Here is a 19,701-nt window from a genome sequence, read left to right as displayed (position 1 = left end):
GTCATTTAGAATGGTGGTGAGGAGATGGAGACCAAAGCAGCTAGATCTGGAGCGAGACTTCAGGGGGAAGTGTGTGTGTGTGTGTGTGTGTGTGTGTGTGTGTGATCAGCTAGATTCTTTTATACTGTTTTGAGTTCAGCGATGCAGAGTTTTGGGGTCTTCATGTGTAATTTTGGTGTGAGGAGATATGAAATTAGTTGTAAAGTGTGGTGAGGTCTTGGTGTGTGTGTGTGTGTGTGTGTGTGTGTGTGTGTGTGTGTGTGTGTGTGTGTGTGTGTGTGTGTGTGTGTGTGTGTGTGTGTGTGTGTGTGTGTGTGTGTGTGTGTGTGTGTGTAAGGTGGTCATGTTTGCGGTGCACTGGGGCACCGCTGGCTTTGCTGTGCTCAGTTTATTTTACCTTGTTTAAACATGAGCACACTAATCTCTCTGTGGTCTCTCTCTCTGTGTGTGTGTGTGTGTGTGTGTGTGTGTGTGTGTGTGTGTGTGTGTGTGTGTGGCAAGGGGCCCAGGGATGTTTTCTTCCCTGAGGTAGGGACGCGTATACACACACACAATTACACACGTACGTATGTACACACACTCACACACACATGTGTACACTCGCAGCCTGTCAAGAGTTCAAGAGGAAACTAATCACTTTTGTGGGGATTCCTTTACCAAACATACTTGGGTCCTCCATGGTTGTAAACAAAACCTCTAACCCTGTGTGTGTGTGTGCGCACCTGTGTCTGTGTGTGTGTGTGTCTGTGTGTGTTTGTCTGTGCCTGTATGTGGGCGGGCGGGCAAGTGTATGCACATGTGGGGGTCCACATTTGTCTTTGTGTGTGTGTGTGTGTGTGATTGTTATAGATGCGCATATACACGTGTGTGTGTGTGTGTGTGTGTGTGGCTGTTCATAGTATTTGCATCTTGTGAATGCATGCTTTGTTACAGGACCTGTTGAATGCCGTCCCTGCTTGTCCGATAGGATGAGATGCCAGAGACAAGTCCCATCCTCACACACTTACCTCACCTCCACCTCTTCTTCTTGTCTTCCTATTGTTTCCCCTTCACTCTAAGGTGGATCCTATTGTTTCCCCTTCACTCTAAGGTGGATCCTATTGTTTCCCCTTCACTCTAAGGTGGATCCTATTGTTTCCCTTTCACTCTAAGGTGGATCCTATTGTTTCCCCTTCACTCTAAGGTGGATCCTATTGTTTCCCCTTCACTCTCCCCCCTTTCACTCAAAGGTCGATGCATCCTTCATTTTCTAGCACAGGATCATCACGAGCCTTGAACTACAGCTACTTGCAAATGAAAACCAAAACAGTCACTGTGCGCGTGTGTGTGTGTGTGTGTGTGTGTGTGTGTGTGTGTGTGTGTGTGTGTGTGTGTGTGTGTGTGTGTGTGTGTGTGTGTGTGTGTGTGTGTGTGTGTAAAAGAGTGTGTGTCCCCCCCCCCCCCCCCCACACACACACTAAAGCTACTTCATCAAGGCATACCGGCACAGGGCTTGACTGGCAACACAAGTTTCACATTTCCATGAACTGACCAGACTCCGTAGCTGTGAGACACGGAGCCTGTGTGTGTGTGCGCGTGTGTGTGTGTGTCAGTACTTGGAGCACATCTGCTTCAAAAACACTAAACACTTTATCAAACATATCTTGCATTAACTTCAAGTTTATTTGTCAATAATCAACCCACTTCTGTGTCTATGAACACTCCTACGTGTACAAAACCACTTCAATGTCTGCCCATGCTAGATTATACTTGGAGTATGTCTGTCTGTATTGAAGGCATCATTTTAAAAGATGCCTTACATTAAGCCATGGGTTTATTTGTGTCAAATCTCGACCCCCTTCGAAGTCATCGTCCTCACATTTAACACTGTGTTAAACCCATGGTAGCCTTTGCTCTTAGCCACGGGCTGTAATGTCTCGTCCCTGGTCTAATGTCATGTGGAGCATATTAACCCACTCAAATGAACCCACATACTCAGGGTGCTTACTCGTAAGCCCACTAATGTGTTAATAGCCCCAACATAGTTACCATACTTCAGAATAGAGGTCTTTTTCCATATGCTCTTAGCATATGCCCAAATAACCCAGTGCTCTAATTACAGAGTGTATAGACTTAGAGACTTACCCCATTTCAGTCATTAGAGCATATTAGTGCATATGATGGTGTATACTGACCTGCTGTGCTTTTAAGACCTATGTGTTGTGTTTTCACACACACACACACACACACACACAAACCTAGTCAGTAGCTCCAGCTCTACTCTTCCTGTGGTGTGACATAATTGCTTTTAATGGACAAGCTTATGTGTAAGCTTGTCTGAAGCCCCCTCCCCTCTATATATATACATATATACACACACACACACACACACACACACACACACACACACACACACACACACACACACACACACACTTAACCGCTTAGAACTGAGCCACCCTTTCCATACTGTCATTAACTCATTCACATGGGTATTACATGTGTGCAGTGACCTCACTTCCTGTGCCTAGCCTGACTGAGGTGTGTGTGTGTGTGTGTGTGTGTGTGTGTCATGTCTCGCCTGAAGGTGAACGGTCACACAGGGGTGTTGTGCAGATAAGAGGTAAACCGGAAGAGCAGGTTGTGACTGCACTCCACCACAACAGCAGACGCAACATTATGCAAAGTATATACGGGCTACACACACACACACACACACACACACACACACACACCACACTGTGTAAATGATGTCTTGTTGCATATAGGATGTGCTTGTCAATCTTCACTTCCAAACCCAAGGGAGTGCCCAGAGAACATTACACCAAGAAATGACACCTCTATATTAAAGCACCATAGAATATTACTCAAGGACATGACGCCTCTATATTAAAGCACCATAGAATATTACTCCAGGACATGACACATCTACGTTCATGCACCATAGAATATTACTCCAAGCACCAGAGGGCTGGCTTTGAAAATAGACTGAGTCTGTGAAGCTTCAGCAGTACTTGACATGTATCCTTTAGTGCTGAACACCGAGGAAATCCAGCTGACATTGTACTCGAGGAGGTACAGAACGCTAGAGAGAGATGGGAAGATGGAGAGGTGAAGAAACAAGTACGATAACACTTTACTTTACTCAGTATCCACAAAGCATTAAAAAAAACACGTTCATAAAAGATTATAACGCATTCACAAGGCCTCATAATGATCGACCTCAGTCTATATAACTAGCTGTACATTTTAATGATGCATGAAAAGAAACAAAGAGACCATTTATTTTAGCGGCAGTAAAACTACTTAGTATAAAAATACTTGCAGCCTCTTACATAAATCCAATCTATTATGTATGTTGTGTTGCATACTTCATTGTCAGTAGTTTGGAGTGCTGAGATGAGGATGAGAATGAGGGAAGAGGGTTAGAGAGGGAGGAAAGATGGTAGAAGAACAAAGAGTGAAACAGATCTCTGATTTTGTGTGTGTGTGTGTGTGTGTGTGGTAGCTGCTACATGTGCTGGGAATGCTGCTGTGTGTGAAGGCGTGGTGAGACAGGTCACAGAGATTTGTGTGTGTGTGTGTGTGTGTGTGTGTGTGTGAGTGTGTGTGCACAAGAGAGTGGTGTGTGTGTGCACAAGAGAGTGGTTAGAGGTGAAAGGTCAGGTAATGAGTTTACCGAAGAGTGTTAGGAGCTGCTCTACTGGTGTTTTAGGGACCAAAGATCACATACGTATGCAAACACCCACACACACACACACACACGTAGACACACACACACACACACACACCATACATGTCCCTTGGCATACATACGCACAGACAACTGACAACATGATTCTCATGTTTGCACATGTACACACCCTGTGGCTTTTACTCAAACACACACCCAGAACACACTTCCACAGGATGCTTTGACACCCGTCACTGTTGCTAACCTCCATCCATACACAAAGGAGAAGTGGTCTGTGGGTAGATGACTGCTGCAGATATGACTCTACTCCATACTATCTGCTTCAAGTGTGTGAGATTTAGAAGGTTCCAGAGAGAGTTGTGTGTTCAAATGAGGTCAAATGAACTGAGCATAGCTAGGCCAGGCCCAAGGTCCCCCAATACACCACAGACATGGCCATCGTACACACACTCTTTAAAGCTGTACTCTCTGCTGCTACGCCATCGTACACACACTCTTTAAAGCTGTACTCTCTGCTGCTAGGCCATCGTACACACACTCTTTAAAGCTGTACGGTCTACTGCTCGGCCATCGCACACACACTCTTTAAAGCTGTACTCTCTGCTGCTACGCCATCGCACACACACTCTTTAAAGCTGTACTCTCTGCTGCTAGTCTACTAGGTTAGCTAGATTTCATCTCAGCTATTCACTTATTGCAGCTGTCTTAGCTTTATGTTGGCACTGGTCATGTTCCCTTTGAATGACTGACTTGTGGCTTCTGTTTGACTGAAGGTGTGTGAGTGAGAGAGAGTATCTGTGTGTGTGTGTGTGTGTGTGTGTGTGTGTGTGTGAGAGAACTCTGTTGATAGATGGCTTCATCCGATTGATTGCCTTTTCACATTAGCACGACAATGAATGAGGCCATAACCACTACAAAAAGAGTAACACCTCCCAAGTTCTTTGTGTGTGTGTGTGGTTGGGGGGGGGGGGGGGGGGGGGGGGGGGGGATGGATTGATGTGTGAAAGTGTGTGCCGACAATAGGAAATGAGCAATTCACACCTCAAACATTAAACATGACAATTTTATGGACCCTTGTTAGCTTCAGGGCACAGTGTGTAGAGGGCTCGAGTGTAATGTCTCTGTTGTGTAAGGTCTCTGTTGTGTGAGGTCTCTGTTGTGTGAGGTCTCTGTTGTGTAAGGTCTCTGTTGTGTAATGTCTCTGTTGTGTAAGGTCTCTGTTGTGTGACACCTCTACAATGGTCTCCCTGAATTATTCCTGAGGAAACTCTCTTTCTGTGTTTAGATTGGAGGACTTTAAAAAGCGATCCCAAGGATTCTTTTTTTTATCTCAGTAGTTTTTTAAAATGTATTCCGTAACCTATTGGTACACCTAACACCTAACCGTGTTTTAATTGGTCGTTACAGATATTTAGGTGTCCTAAATGGAGATTCAATGAACCTTCCTAACAAAAGAAAGAGCCTTTTTGAAACAGCCTTTTGAGCGTTTTGTAGTTTGCCATGTTCAATTATTTTGATGAGTAAAGCCATCTGTGGTCACACTATGAATCACTCTCTCTCACACACACACACACACACACACACACACACACACACACACACACACACACACACACACACGGTTAAAGCCATCTGCGATCCGATGACACGCACGATGACCATTCAGGTGCACTAACAGCTCAACACAGCCCTGCTCTTGGCTGCCTCAATCACCCAGAACACAGCTGTCAAAATGATGCGTTTTCCTCTTTTTCATGAGGAAACTGCCTCAGTCTAGTAAACTGTTCTTTATCTGTGTCCTGTTTTGAACTCAAAAAAGGCTTTTCCTTACATTGTAATCCTCTTGAAATATTTATGTTTGAACTTCAGAGTCTGCAAGACTTTCCTCCAACCACCGTTAATTGCTGGGTAGCAGCAAGCAATGCTGAGTGAATTAGTGATGTCGTTGTGTTTTTCATTGGCACGTTCCCCCGGTCCCTGTTTTAAAAAATGGAACCGTGTCTATAAATAAGACTGTCACAATGCGCACAGTAACCCCTCACATATACGTGAACTGAAGTGTCCCCCCCCCCCCCCTGTCCGTCCGTCCGGTCACATCGCATCTGTACTCCTCTACCATTACGGTCCCAAACTTAGAAAAAGTGTGTGTGTGTGTGTGTTTGTATATTAGCGTGTGTTTTTGTTTGTGCACATACATTCATGTGATGGATAGAGGGTATGAGTATCTGTATCTCTTGTATTCATATGTCAAGCCCAGTTTATGCTTTAAGAGTGAGGATGTAAGGGTGTGCTGTATCTCTTATATTCATATGTCAAGCCCAGTTTATGCTTTAAGAGTGAGGATGTAAGGGAGTGCTGTTGTGTAGTGAGGAGCGTGTATATATATGTCAAGCCCAGTTTATGCTTTAAGAGTGAGGATGTAAGGGAGTGCTGTTGTGTAGTGAGGAGCGTGCGTTGTGTGAGTAGGGTTGAAGGTAGTTTCCGTGACGACCAGATAAGATGTAGTTAATCATTCATGCATCAACCGCTCTGTGAGGTCATGTGACTAGGAAGAGCAGCGCAGGGTTACATAACTGCAGCACAGTACCGTCAGATTCAGTCTCCGATGGTTGCTCTTTTTCTTTCTTTTCCTCTCTCTCTCTCTCTCAGTAGTACACACATCACCTCATAAATCCTAATGTACCGAAGAGTCCTAATCTAATCAAATGAAGCTCCTATTACCATTCTAACCTGACCTGCATGGAGTGTTGAGGAGACAGTGGATCAGATCTCTCTCATGGTCCTTCTGTTCTGCTCTTCAGTTCTCCACTTGGTCTTTTTAGCAAAGGCCACAGCTAGACTGTTTCAGGCCAGATATTCGCTGTGTGTGTGTCTCCCCAGATGTGACATGACTGCCCGCTGCTCCCTGTGTGTGTGTGTGTGTGCGTTTATATGCATGCCTGCAGGTGTGTGTGTGTGTGTTTATATGTGTTTGTGTGTGTTTATATGCATGTCTGCAGGTGTGTGTGTCTCCAGATGTGACATGACTGTCCACTGCTCTGTGTGTGTGTGTGTGTCTGTTTGTGCGCTGTGTTATGACTGGTGATCCAGAGTGGCCTGGCCTGCTGGTTCCTCTCCCCCAGTGAGAGTGACTGCGGTGAGGCATCTGGACCTGCTGGGGACCCCAAAGACATCCAGCAGCCCTGCAAACACAGAGGCCTGGTGTGTGTGTGTCTCTGTGTCTCTGTGTGTGTGTCTCTGTGTGTGTGTGTGTGTGTGTGTGTGTGTGTGTGTGTGTCTCTCTCTGTGTGTGTGTGTGTGTGTGTGTGTGTGTGTGTGTGTGTGTGTGTGTGTGTGTGTGTGTGTGTGTGTGTGTGTGCGCAAACAGAGGCCCGGTGGAGGGCAAACTGCCTTTGATTCTTTAAATGATTACTTCTACACTCAAATACCTCAGAGGCCTTGTGCTGGTGTGTGTGTGTGTGTGTGTGTGTGTGTGTGTGTGTCCATGATATTTTCATAGCTCTGAAGTTTAATGGCGTTGAACGCAAACACACCCTCTCTCAAACACACATCCCCATGTGCTGTACCAAGGTGGAAAGTTAACCATACATCACCCCAGGACCAAAGTTTTCCATCTCTGCTGGTTTACCTGGCAGTACATTTATTTTTGTCCCCCTCTCCCTCCTTCTTTTCACCTCCTTCTTTTCCTCTTTTCTTTTGTCTTCTTTTCTTTTCCTTTCCTTTCTTCTCTGTTGCTGCTGTTTTATCTGGCATTAGATCTATTCACCCCCCCCCCCCCCCTACCTCACGGCTGGAGCGTGTCAATGCTAATTCGCTAATTGAGCCTAGCCTGACTTGCTAATTGACTCAGCGGCGTGTTCTATTGCCCCTTCTCCCCATGCGTCCCCATTGTCACCTAGGAGCCTTCAGGGGGCTTTAGAATGCTAAACATGCTAACTGCGGAGGAGGACCTTGGCTCTCTTTAATGACACCGGCCTGCATTGATTAGCGGAGGCACTCCTGGGGTGGAGGCTGTGGGGGGGGCATTTAGAAGGATATGTCCATGCTGAGCTACCTGTGGAGGGGGGGGCACACGGGGCAGTGGAGGGGCATTTAGAAGGAGGAGATCTCTATGCTGATCTACCTGTGGAGGGGGGGGCACACGGGGCTGGGGGGAGCATTTAGAAGGAGATCTTCATGCTGAGCTACCTGTGTGTGGGGGGGGGGGGGGGGGGGGGGATCTCAGGGTTCAAAGGCATGGAGCTGATGTGGTGGGTCCGCGCAGGATGGCTCATTGGTAACCATTGTTTAGGATTGTGTGTGTGAAGGGAGTGGGTGGGTGGGTGGGAGTGTGTCTGTGGGGAAATGAGAGAAAGAAAGAGACAGAATAGGCTCTGTTATGGGACGTCAGAAACACTGGTGAGAACAGGAACACTCGCCCCCTGGAGACGTGGAGGGAGAAAAGAAAAGAGGAAGAAGAGAAGGAACGAGAGAGTGGAGAGATAAGGTGTGAAAGAGGTTGGAGAAGGATTGAGGGACAAGGGAGAGAATGACTGAAACAGTGTTGCTGTTGAGTATGATCTCCCTCCCTTTTTTTTTAAAGGATTTTCAGCTCAGCCATTTTGTCTTTCAGTATTCACTGCATAACCGCTGGTAAAAAATATGTATATCTGTAAATTCCTGCTGGTTTCAAAAAATAGCGCTTATTGTATTCCACTCAGGTCGTGTATAACCAATAAGTGTCAATCATCACTGTAAGCCCCACCCAGGAGTGTCAGGGCAACACAGAAGCACCTACCCCGGGGTGTGTTCCTATTTCTCCTTGGTAACGGCCCTGGCGGGGCAGTTCCTGTGGTCGAAACACACGCCTATGATGTATGCTAGTATGACGTCTTTACCAAGTCTCCTTGTCCAAGGCCATCTCTTCTAACTCACACACACACACACACACACACACACACACACACACACTGCTATTAGCATCTGGCAGCTAGTTAGCTCCTGTCAACACACCACCCTGTGTCTGTTTCCAGTCTTGCATTGGCCATTTTGGCTCTGTCCGTGTCAAATATCTAGCATAGCCTGCACTGAAACTGTTCATCAAGGTGTTTGGACTTTGCCAAGTACAACATGACTACCTACTTGGCAATTGTCCCTTGCTCAAAGGTATGGTAATTTTTAAACCCTTTGATCCAATCGGCACCTGATTAATTATTACCCCCCTCCCCCATTACATTCCTTAAGCTTGTTAAATGAATTTCTTTTCAGGGCCACCGTACGACATGCCAGAAGGCTTTAGGAATGTTTTCCTATTTATGTTTTCAGGATATTTACATGGAGCAAATGTCGTAAGTTGAGAAAGTCGTTTGAATGCCTTCAATAGTTTAGATAAGGATTTAAAGCCAAACCTCGAGGTTAATACCCTCTTTGACCTGTGTGTGTGTGTGTGTGTGTGTGTGTGTGTGTGTGTGTGTGTGTGTGTGTGTGTGTGTGTGTGTGGATTGCAGTGTGAGGCGTCTTTGTCTTTTTTCCTGTCAGAGACTTTGTTGGTATGACAAATCCCAGGAGCATTAGTCATTCACAAATCTTTTCTTTCCCTCTGGCTTGTGTGTCTGTGTGTGTGTGTAAATGAGGATTTTTGTGTGTGTGGGCACTGAATGAACACCAGAAACACACACACACACACACACACACACACACACTTTTGAGACCCAAAACAAAGGTTACATGGAGTTGTTGAACAAAAAACAAAAGAGTGTGGTTCTGAATAAGTTCTTCTCAGAGATGGTGGGCTCTAAGACAGGAACCAGGCCAGGACCGTATCGCCCATCAGAGCCCCCCCCCCCCCCCCCCCCCCCCCCCCCCCCCCCGGGGCATGCTAGAGTGTCCGGTGCCGTAAATGCCCTTTTGTTTGCCCCAGATGCAAATGTGTCCAAGGGTGACGTTGCCAAAGGATACGGTTGCCTGTAGCGACACTTGACCTAGATGGCATGCCAGGCGGGCACACACACACACACACACACACACACACACACACTCAAGGCTCACACACTGTCTGGTACAATGACTGACCCGTACACATAATTCAAGAAAGGTTACGTTGGTTTGTTTTAAGATGTAGTGGGAGATGTTTTCACAGGCCAAACCTTAGCTCTACTGCATGGCTTGATTTTCTGCAAAGTCTATATCCATGTGTATAGTCATAATAGAAAACACACACACACACACACACACACACACACACACACACACTATCTTCCTCTGTCTGTATCAATGTCTGTCTGTCTGTCTTTCTCTCACACTCCCACACACCCTTTTTCTTCTAGACTCGCATTTCGCTTTCGTCTATTCGCTCTCACACACACACACACACACACACACACACACACACACACACACACACACACAGGCACAAAACTAGGCCACCAGGTTTCATGTTTCAGTCTAAGCCCAGCAATGTCCGTATTCCCCATCTGAGCTCCTTCCTGTGACTTCCTCCTGCTTTTTGTCCCTCCTCAGCAGCCGTAGCTGAAAGGAATTGGGCTACTTGTCGGTGTAGATGTAATCAGTGCTTTTTTCACCCCACACAAACATACAGCGCACACACACATACATACATACACACCACATACATACACATATTCACACACACACACACACACACACACACACACACACACATACCACATACACACATCAACACACACACACACACACCACACACATACACATACACGCCACATACACACACACACACACCGCACACACACACACTGCTTATCAGAGAGGCCGAACAGACTGAGAGGACCGGGTGGGGGTGTGTGTGTGTGTCATGTAATCACATGATGAAGTCACCACTCCGGAGGACTGAACCACAGATCTCACACAAGCGCACACACACACACACACACACACACACACACACACACACACACACACACACAGAAAGGTTCCTACATGGACAACAATCATCGATTGGACAATCTCACACACATACATACACACACACACACACGTAAAGAGAGGTTCGTACATGGCAACATCATGCACAAGACAAGCCCACACACGTACACACACTTATTCACACACCACTTCTGAAATGAGCCTCCCCTATGATCTCATCATACTGTGTGGTCTACATATACACAAACACATATACACTCACTCTCACACTCACACACACACACACGATCCCCCTCCGCTGTGATCCGGCCACCATGCAGTCTGTGGAGCCACATGCCACTCCCCTGCATCTCACAGGCCACCAGTTAGAGAGGAGGGATGGGGGGATGAGGCTGAGAGAGGGAGAGAACGGAGGGATGGGGGGATGAGGCTGAGAGAGAAAGAGAACGGAGGGATGGGGGGATGAGGCTGAGAGAGAAAGAGAACGGAGGGATGAGGGGATGAGGCTGAAAGAGGGAGAGAACGGAGGGATGGGGGGATGAGGCTGAGAGAGAAAGAGAATGGGGGGATGAGGCTGAAAGAGGGAGAGAACGGAGGGATGGGGGGATGCGGCTGAGAGAGGAGAGAACGGAGGGATGGGGGGATGAGGCTGAGAGAGGGAGAGAACGGAGGGATGGGGGGATGAGGCTGAGAGAGAAAGAGAACGGAGGGATGGGGGGATGAGGCTGAAAGAGGGAGAGAACGGAGGGATGGGGGGATGAGGCTGAGAGAGAAAGAGAACGGAGGGATGGGGGGATGAGGCTGAGAGAGAAAGAGAACGGAGGGATGGGGGGATGAGGCTGAAAGAGGGAGAGAACGGAGGGATGAGGGGATGAGGCTGAGAGAGGGAGAGAACGGAGGGATGGGGGGATGAGGCTGAGAGAGAAAGAGAACGGAGGGATGGGGGGATGAGGCTGAGAGAGAAAGAGAACGGAGGGATGAGGGGATGAGGCTGAAAGAGGGAGAGAACGGAGGGATGGGGGATGAGGCTGAGAGAGAAAGAGAATGGGGGGATGAGGCTGAAAGAGGGAGAGAACGGAGGGATGGGGGGATGCGGCTGAGAGAGGAGAGAACGGAGGGATGGGGGGATGAGGCTGAGAGAGGGAGAGAACGGAGGGATGGGGGGATGAGGCTGAGAGAGAAAGAGAACGGAGGGATGGGGGATGAGGCTGAAAGAGGGAGAGAACGGAGGGATGAGGGGATGAGGCTGAGAGAGAAAGAGAACGGAGGGATGGGGGGATGAGGCTGAGAGAGAAAGAGAACGGAGGGATGAGGGGATGAGGCTGAAAGAGGGAGAGAACGGAGGGATGAGGGGATGAGGCTGAGAGAGAAAGAGAACGGAGGGATGAGGGGATGAGGCTGAGAGAGAAAGAGAACGGAGGGATGGGGGGATGAGGCTGAGAGAGAAAGAGAACGGAGGGATGGGGGATGAGGCTGAGAGAGAAAGAGAACGGAGGGATGGGGGATGAGGCTGAGAGAGAAAGAGAACGGAGGGATGGGGGGATGCGGCTGAAAGAGGGAGAGAACAGAGGAGAGGAAATGAAGCAGACGGCTGGTGGCTAAAGGGGGAATGAAAACAGACTTATGGGGGTTTAGACCCTCTTAGAGGGGGCTTATGGGGACACAATGGAGGAGGAGGGTGCCAATTCAATAACTCTGTGTGTGTGTGTGTGTGTGTGTGGCAGAGTGAGGAAATGTGTGATTCTGTTATCCTGTGTGTGTGTGTGGGTGAGTGTGTGTGTGTGTGTGGCAGAGTGAGAAAATGTGTGATTCTGTTATCCTCTGTGTGTGTGTGTGTGTGGCAGAGTGAGACAATTAGTGATTCTGTTATCCTGTGTGTGTGTGTGTGTGTGTGTGTGTGTGTGTGTGTGTGTGTGTGTGTGTGTGTGTGTGTGGCACAGTGAGAAAATGAGTGATTCTGTTTTCCTCTGTGTGTGTGTGTGGCAGAGTGAGAACATGAGTGTTTATTTTTCCTCTCTCTGTGTATGTGGTGTTTTTGTGTGACATTTAAAGCAAAAGTGAGGATAAAAGATTGAAAAGTGTGTGTGTGTGTGTGTGTGTGTGTGTGTGTGTGTGGTATGGCGATGTTGCAAGAAGCTGGTTATTTATATTTTAGAAGACCCAGTACCTACTGGTGTTGTCGGGTGAAGAGTGCAGCACAGCTTTACTTCTCTCTCTCTCTCTCTCTCCTCTCTCTCTCTCTCTCTCTCTCTCTCTCTCTCTCTCTCTCTCTCTCTCTCTCTCTCTCTCTCTCTCTCTCTCTCTCTCTCTCTCTCTCTCTCACTCCCCCTTCTTCTTTACTTCTCTCTCTCTCACTCCCCCTTCTTCTTTACTTCTCTCTCTCTCACTCCCCCTTCTTCTTTATCTATCTATCTCTCTCTCTCTCTCTCTCTCTCTCTCTCTCTCTCTCTCCCCTTCCTCTTTACCTCCCTCCCTCTCGCTCTCTCTCTCTCTCTCCCTTCTTCTTTACCTCCCTCTCTCTCTCTTTACATCTATCTTTCTCTCTTACTCCCCCCTTCCTCTTTATTCCTCTCTCTCTTTATCTCTCTCCCCCTTCCTCTATATCTATAGGGTTCTCTTTCTCTCTCTCCCTCCTTCCCCCTTACTTTTTCACTTTCTTTCTTTCCCCCTCTCCATTACTGTTTGATTGACAGCTATCCACAGCTTGAGTATCCACAGCTTGAGCCCTGTGACCTTGTGAGTTATGTAACAAGCAGACACAGGCTGCTGTGTGTGTGTGTGTGTGTGTGTGTGTGTGTGTGTGTGTGTGGTGTGTGTGTGTGTGTGTGTGTGGTGTGTGTGTGGTGTGTCACTTCAACTGGGGTTTGGAAATGCAGCTTTTAGTTTTCAGATAAAGCCTCTTAATGCACTTCTGAGTGAGTGAGTCTCTCCTGAAAGACTACCACACTTGCCTGTGAATATTATGATTCCTATGATAGGACACCAAGACCCTTAAGACAGACATCATGCTCTTTAAGCTCCTTAAATCAATGAGTATCCTGCTATTGAACAGTTCTAGCTTTGTTTGTGGTAGTTTGAAGAATAGTAGTCTATTAAGTAGTTCTAGTTTTAGTTGTGGTAGTTTGAACAATAGTAGTCTATTAAGTAGTTCTAATTTTGGCTGTGGTAATTTGAACAATAGTAGTCTATTAAGTAGTTCTAGTTTTGGTTGTGGTAGTTTGAACAATAGTAGTCTATTAAGTAGTTTTCATGTCAACTGTTGCAGCTTCTGACAGCGGTCCTGAATTGTTAATGTCCTTGGATTCTCCCAGAATGCATTCGCAGGCCCTAAGCATTTGCAGATATCTTCTTCCTGAAGCTTTTTCCCTGCTCACTGAAAGTTTAAACGGCGCTTTTGATTTCTAAAATAGCATTCATAATGCATCAGCCATTACATAACACATTACTCATTACTCATTACATAAAGGATTACTGGGAGTAGACCTGTGGTGTAGCGTGCGATCCCAGCGAGTGGGCCTGTGACTGTGCTGGAGAGTAGAGGACTGCTATGGTGGAGATGGACTTCTTTTCCTCTCCTCTCCACCCCCCTCCTTTCCCCCTCTCCTCCCCTTTGCGCTTACATAAGCCCTAGTCCCCGTGTCCGTACGGCTCACGTTCGTCTTTTTTTCTTTTTCCATTTTTTCTTTTCTCCCTTTCTCTTGGTGGCGGGCCTTCGAAAAGTTTCCATGGCTGATTACTGTTGGGATTGAAGACAGATGGGGAGGGTTGTGGTAAATTTAGCCCCGTGAGTCATCTTCTGAGATTTTTGGCTCAAACGCAGATGACTACGATGACAGCCATAGAGGAAAACGTACTGGTTTAACGGCCTCCCACTACTCACTCTCAGGATGCCCCTGCTATGTGTACTTCTGCAGACGGCTCTCGTGTGTGTGTGTGTACGTGTGTGTGGGTTGGTGGGTGGGTGGGTGTGTGTGTGTAGGAGGGTGTGTGTGTACGTGTGTGTGGGTTGGTGGGTGTGTGTGTGTGTGTGTAGGAGGGTGTGTTGGTATGTGTGTGTACGTGTGTGTGGGTGTGTTGGTATGTGTGTGTGTGTGTTTGTGCCCGTGAGCTGTTCCTTTCCATCTAGCCTGCCAAGGCTGACGGTAACAACATTAAAGTTCAACGTGACTGTGAATCCATGAATTAATTTTCTCTCCGTCTCTCTCTCTGTTTCCCTCTTGTTTAGGTTTGCTTGCTGGATATCTGGAGCCACAGGCGAAGGGCTGTCATTTCTCTGAGGATTTAAGATGGCTCCGACCTGCAAACAGCTGGCGTTTTTGACATCTTGACACCACCATGGACATTTGAGCCCAGCGACCAACACTAATACAAACGCATTGAAAAAGCGTCCCGTGGAAACGGTGAATTTGGACTCGGCTCCCATTGAGAGCTTTGTTTGTTTGTTTGTTTGTTTGTTTGTTTGTGTTTTCCTGTGAGCGCCAGCCCGTCAGCATGCCCATCTTGAAGCAGCTGGTGTCGAGCTCGCAGTCGAAGCGACGCTCTCGCGCCGACCTCACCCACGAGATGATCAGCGCGCCGCTGGGAGACTTCCGCCACACCATGCACGTGGGCCGCGGCGGCGACACCTTCGGCGACACCTCCTTCCTGAGCACCCGCTCCGGGGAGCCCCCCCGTCAGCCGCCCGAGGGCCACCACCACCCCCCCCAGCAACCGCCCCCGCCCCCCCCGGAGTCCCCCAGCCACAAACCCGGCCTGCTCTCCAGAACCTTCCGCAGCAGCAAGCGCTCGCAGTCGTACAACCGCGCCGACAAGCAGAAGCCCTGCTCCGCCTCTGCCCTCACGGTCTCCGCGGCGATGCCCGGGTCGCCCGCTCACGTCAAGACGGCCATCTCGCTGCCGTACCTCAACGAGGCCGGCGCGGGGGGCATGGGCGGGTCGATGCCCAAGAGCGTCTCCTCCAGCCCGCTGAAGACGCTGGCGGGGGGAGACGGAGACAGGGACGTGCTGGACGGCAGGAAACCGGCCAACGGGGCGGCGGCGGCGGCCGCGGTGACGCTGGCGGCCCAGGAGCCGGACCTGCTGGAGCGCGAGCGGCGCTTCGGCGAGCTGAGCGACCTCCCGCCGTCCCTCCCCCGCGGCGGCGGCGGCGGCTTCGGAGGCATGAAGCACGCGGAGTCCATCATGTCCTTCCACATCGACCTGGGCCCGTCCATGCTGGGGGACATCCTCAGCGTCATGGACAAGCGCGGCTGGGAGGAAGACGACCTGGGCTACGAGGAGGGGCGCACCTCGCCCCCTCTCAGCCCCCCCGAGGACAACGGCAACGACGACGATGACGACGACGACGATGCCCCCTCGCCTCCGCCCCCCTCCAGACCCCCTCGCTCCTCCGTCAACCCTGAGCTCCGCGGGGGAGGAGGAGGAGGAGGCGGCAGACCTCCCATCATCATCAACAACAACAACAACCACCACCACATGGACAGCTGCTCCGTGTCCAGCTCTGGCTCTACCGTCCAGGAGGACAAGATGTCCATCCACGGGGGACACCAGCAGCACAACCAGAGCGAGACGGACGTGGACAGCGCCCGCTTCAGCTCGCCCGGGCGGACGAGGGACGACGAGAAGGACTTCTCCTTCATGGACGACGAGGATGATGAGGACGAGATCCGCGTGTAGAGGTGAAGAGGGCGTGGTTCGGGGGGAAAGGAAAGGGATCTAGATGAGAGGAGAGGAGAGGAGAAAGGAGAGAGGGATGAAAACAAAGAAAAAAGGCGTGATGAAGAGAGTGAACTGGAAGAGGAGATGGATGAGGACATTTTGAAAGGTGGAATGGACATGCTGGGCCATGAATGACTGGCGTGTCCGTCAGAAACTTCACACAACTCGACACAGAAACACAGAGACTCGACACACTTCCCTTTCACCGCTGTGTGACAAATATACACTCCTTCGCCTGCTACTTAGCTCTGTGTCTTACTGTCACCACTGCAGCCAGGACTGAAAAGTGTGTGTGTGTGTGTGTGTGTGTGAATGAATGAGAGAGTGAAAAATGTGTATGCGTGTGACTGCATGTGTGTTTGCACATATGTGTGCGGGCAGGTGTATTTGTGCATATTAATGTGTGCAGATGTGTGTGTGTGTGTGTGTGTGTGTTTGTGAAGGAGAGAAAGTGACGTAGGGAGATGTAGGGTTACGATGTAGATGAATCCACTTTATATGGACACAGTTATTCCACTCCTATGAGGCTTGTCCCTCTTTTGTTCCCTTACTTCCTTATTGAACTTCAGTGTTGACCACTGACTCTGTCTGGAGTGACTGCAGGAACCCACCATAGACGTCACATCACACCTCCCAGCCTATCCCACAATCCCCCCTTTCTCTGCACTCACCTCTCTATGGTGTCTCTATTCATGCTGACAGGAGCCCATCAAGTTAACACCACCTCCACTTCACACAACCCCTATCACCAGTGTGCTCACATCAGACAAGACACACACACACACACGGCCGAGATAGGGGTGAAGCCACCTGACTCTTCCTCTGTGAGGCCTGTGGAGTTCATGTGGTGGTCATGTCATGTCACGTCACATGGAGGAGAGGCACACACGGCATCACATCAAACGAGAGGAAATGAAAGAGCTAGTGGAGTGGACGGAGGTCAACGTGTGTGTGTGTGTGTGTGTGTGTGTGTGTGTGTGTGTGTGTGTGTGTGTGTGTGTGTGTGTGTGTGTGTGTGTGTGTGTGTGTGTGTGTGTGTGTGTGTGTGTGTGTGTGTGTGTGTGTGTGTGTGTGTGTGTGTGTGTGTGTGTGTGTGTGTGTGTGTGTGTGTGTGTGTGTGTGTGTGTCAGAGAGGGGAGAGGTGAAGGGGTCACAGACAGTAAAGTTATGTTGTACTATGTAGATTTAATGTGTGTGTGTGTCAAAGATATGGGAACCGCGGAGTTCACAGACTCTCAAAGGAAAGAGAGAACAACATAGAAAGGAAGTGAGGAGGAGTACAAGTTCATGTGTCATAGTAGTGTGTGTGTGTGTCTCTGTGTATGTGTCTGTCTGTCTGTCTCCTCCACATTGTCTTAATAATTCACTTCATTCCTTCTTATGTTGTTTTTTTTCATCTACATATCATTAATACAATAATTGTAGTATATACTGGGACCTGGAGCAGCTCAACTCATGAACTCTTCACCTATGGACTGCTACAGAATTGCACCTTGGGAAATGGAGTCTTCAGTCACATTTTTTTTTTTCTTTTTTTGTAAAACCGAGGCTTGGAATTCCTGCACATTATGTGCGATCATGACTGCAAGTGAAATATTTGAGAAACATGTGATTTGGGGTCTATTTTTGTTTGAGACTTGCCAATCAAAGTTTTTTTTTTCACTGAATGACACTACAACACCCAGACACTATATGGACAAGGATACTACAATCACGTGGATCTATATTGCACATCTCAAATGCTATCTTTTGTACAGAAACAGCTCTTGGTGTGTGTGTGTGTGTGTGTGTGTGTGTGTGTGTGTGTGTGTGTGTGTGTGTGTGTGTGTTGCCATCTCAGTCTTTTCCACAAACACACAAGGTGTGTCTGTATACAAGTGGCCTTTCGATATAGAATCAAGCAGGAGCTGGAAGTACAGGTTATAGTGAGGAAAGACTGCGTGTTTCGTCTTGATCAGTGTACGGGAAACTTGTAGGTGTGTAGAGAGACTGAGAGCGGGAAATAGGACAGAGGGGGGGGGACGCCAAGAGAACAGGTGGTTTCATAACGAGAGACTGACCCCGGTCCAGACCCGGCTCTGATCTGGCCCGGATCCGCTCTCTTGAGAATGGATCCGAGTCATGAGGTTTGACTGGAAGCCATCAGTCAGTTTACACAAGCCACGTTTGGTTTGGTCTGGACGAGGACATGTCTGTCACCTGCTCCTCGTGCTCCTGGGTCAACAGGCTGTTGGGGAGGGTGGACCCAGGAGACCGGTCCGGTCCGAATCCGGTCCGCTGGTGGAAATGGGCTTGGAGTGTCGTGTCAGGGTATGCTTTGTCTAGAGTGTTGTGTCGCGTTGAGAAGCCAGGGCGCTTTAGGAGATCTTTGCAAGGTGATGTTTTACAGAGGTAGGGTAGAGGGGTAGAAATGCTTGAGTTTACGGAGACAGATACTGTTGAGAGCAAATGTGCCAAGTTCTATGATCAGGCAGTGGTTCAAATAGGTTCATGATGAATCCTGTGGTAATATCAGTAACCTAACCAGAAAGGCCAAATACTGTGGTTACGTGTGTGTGTGTGTGTGTGTGTGTGTGTGTGTGTGTGTGTGTGTGTGTGTGTGTGTGTGTGTGTGTGTGAGTGTGTGTGTGTGTGTGTGTGTGTGTGTCTGTCTTTTATAACATACATAGCTATGTTCCATTGGGACAAAAGGCTTACTGACTTCATGGTCTCAGGCTCCCAATCCCCTCCAACACTATAGCCAACTGATGGAGACTTCTGCAAAAATGTATATCAACACCCGCCTTTTAGGCGGAGGTGTTAGTATGAACTGGTCCCTGGTCAAACGGAGCTTCTGGAAGATTCTGTGACCGTGGTTATCGATACAGCTACAACGTGTTTTTTTTTTTTTTTTTTTTTTTTTTGCTTCTCCTTTAGAACACTCAGTGGCTTCTTAGAAGACCTCATTGTGTCTGAGAACACTCCAGAACATTCTTCTTTAGATGTTGCAGATGAGTTTAAGATTGCAATGCCATTGTGCCACGGATAGCTGCGAGAAAGTAAATATTTTGTCTGTCTGTTTTGATTCTCTTCCACTTCAGTGACATTCAGATACTACAAGTAAGGGCATCGCTGCCAGTTATCAAGATTAAAGTGGGTGTATCAATAAGCAAATTTCTTTTTTTTTTGTGTGCGTTTCTTTGCAGAGTCCGGGATTAGTTTAGGAATCGTCTCAGTTATTCAAGCCAACTTGGAGCTGTTTTGTTATTTCCCCCTTTCATTTGTTTCACTCTTCTGCATTAATAAATATTATATATATATATATACATATAAATATATATATATATATAAATGTGTATGTATGTATGTATTTACCTTGCTCCTGGTTCACTTTGGAATAACTGCTATATTTTTCAATAAAACAGAATGCCGGTAATCTTTGCATAACA

At 48.2% G+C, this 19,701-nt stretch overlaps 1 protein-coding gene and 1 long non-coding RNA gene across 2 annotated transcripts in view; both read left to right on the top strand.

The window, feature by feature from the left end:
- Positions 1–16,578, top strand: part of cdc42ep4b (CDC42 effector protein (Rho GTPase binding) 4b) — a 27,324-nt gene extending 10,746 nt beyond the window's left edge. Inside the window, exon 2 of the mRNA XM_012814430.3 lies at positions 14,781–16,578. Within this exon, the coding sequence (XP_012669884.2) occupies positions 15,047–16,231 (1,185 nt within the window). The 5' untranslated portion in view covers positions 14,781–15,046 and the 3' untranslated portion in view covers positions 16,232–16,578. The remainder of the gene's footprint in view (positions 1–14,780) is intronic.
- On the top strand, positions 12,640–19,701 carry LOC122128673. The gene is made up of 2 exons (XR_006151557.1): positions 12,640–12,670; positions 17,575–19,701. It is a non-coding gene; the product is annotated as an uncharacterized LOC122128673 (long non-coding RNA).

The sequence above is a fragment of the Clupea harengus genome, chromosome 23 (assembly GCF_900700415.2).
Source record: "Clupea harengus chromosome 23, Ch_v2.0.2, whole genome shotgun sequence".
NCBI lineage: Eukaryota > Metazoa > Chordata > Actinopteri > Clupeiformes > Clupeidae > Clupea > Clupea harengus.
This window is presented reverse-complemented; position numbering and strand designations above follow the sequence as displayed.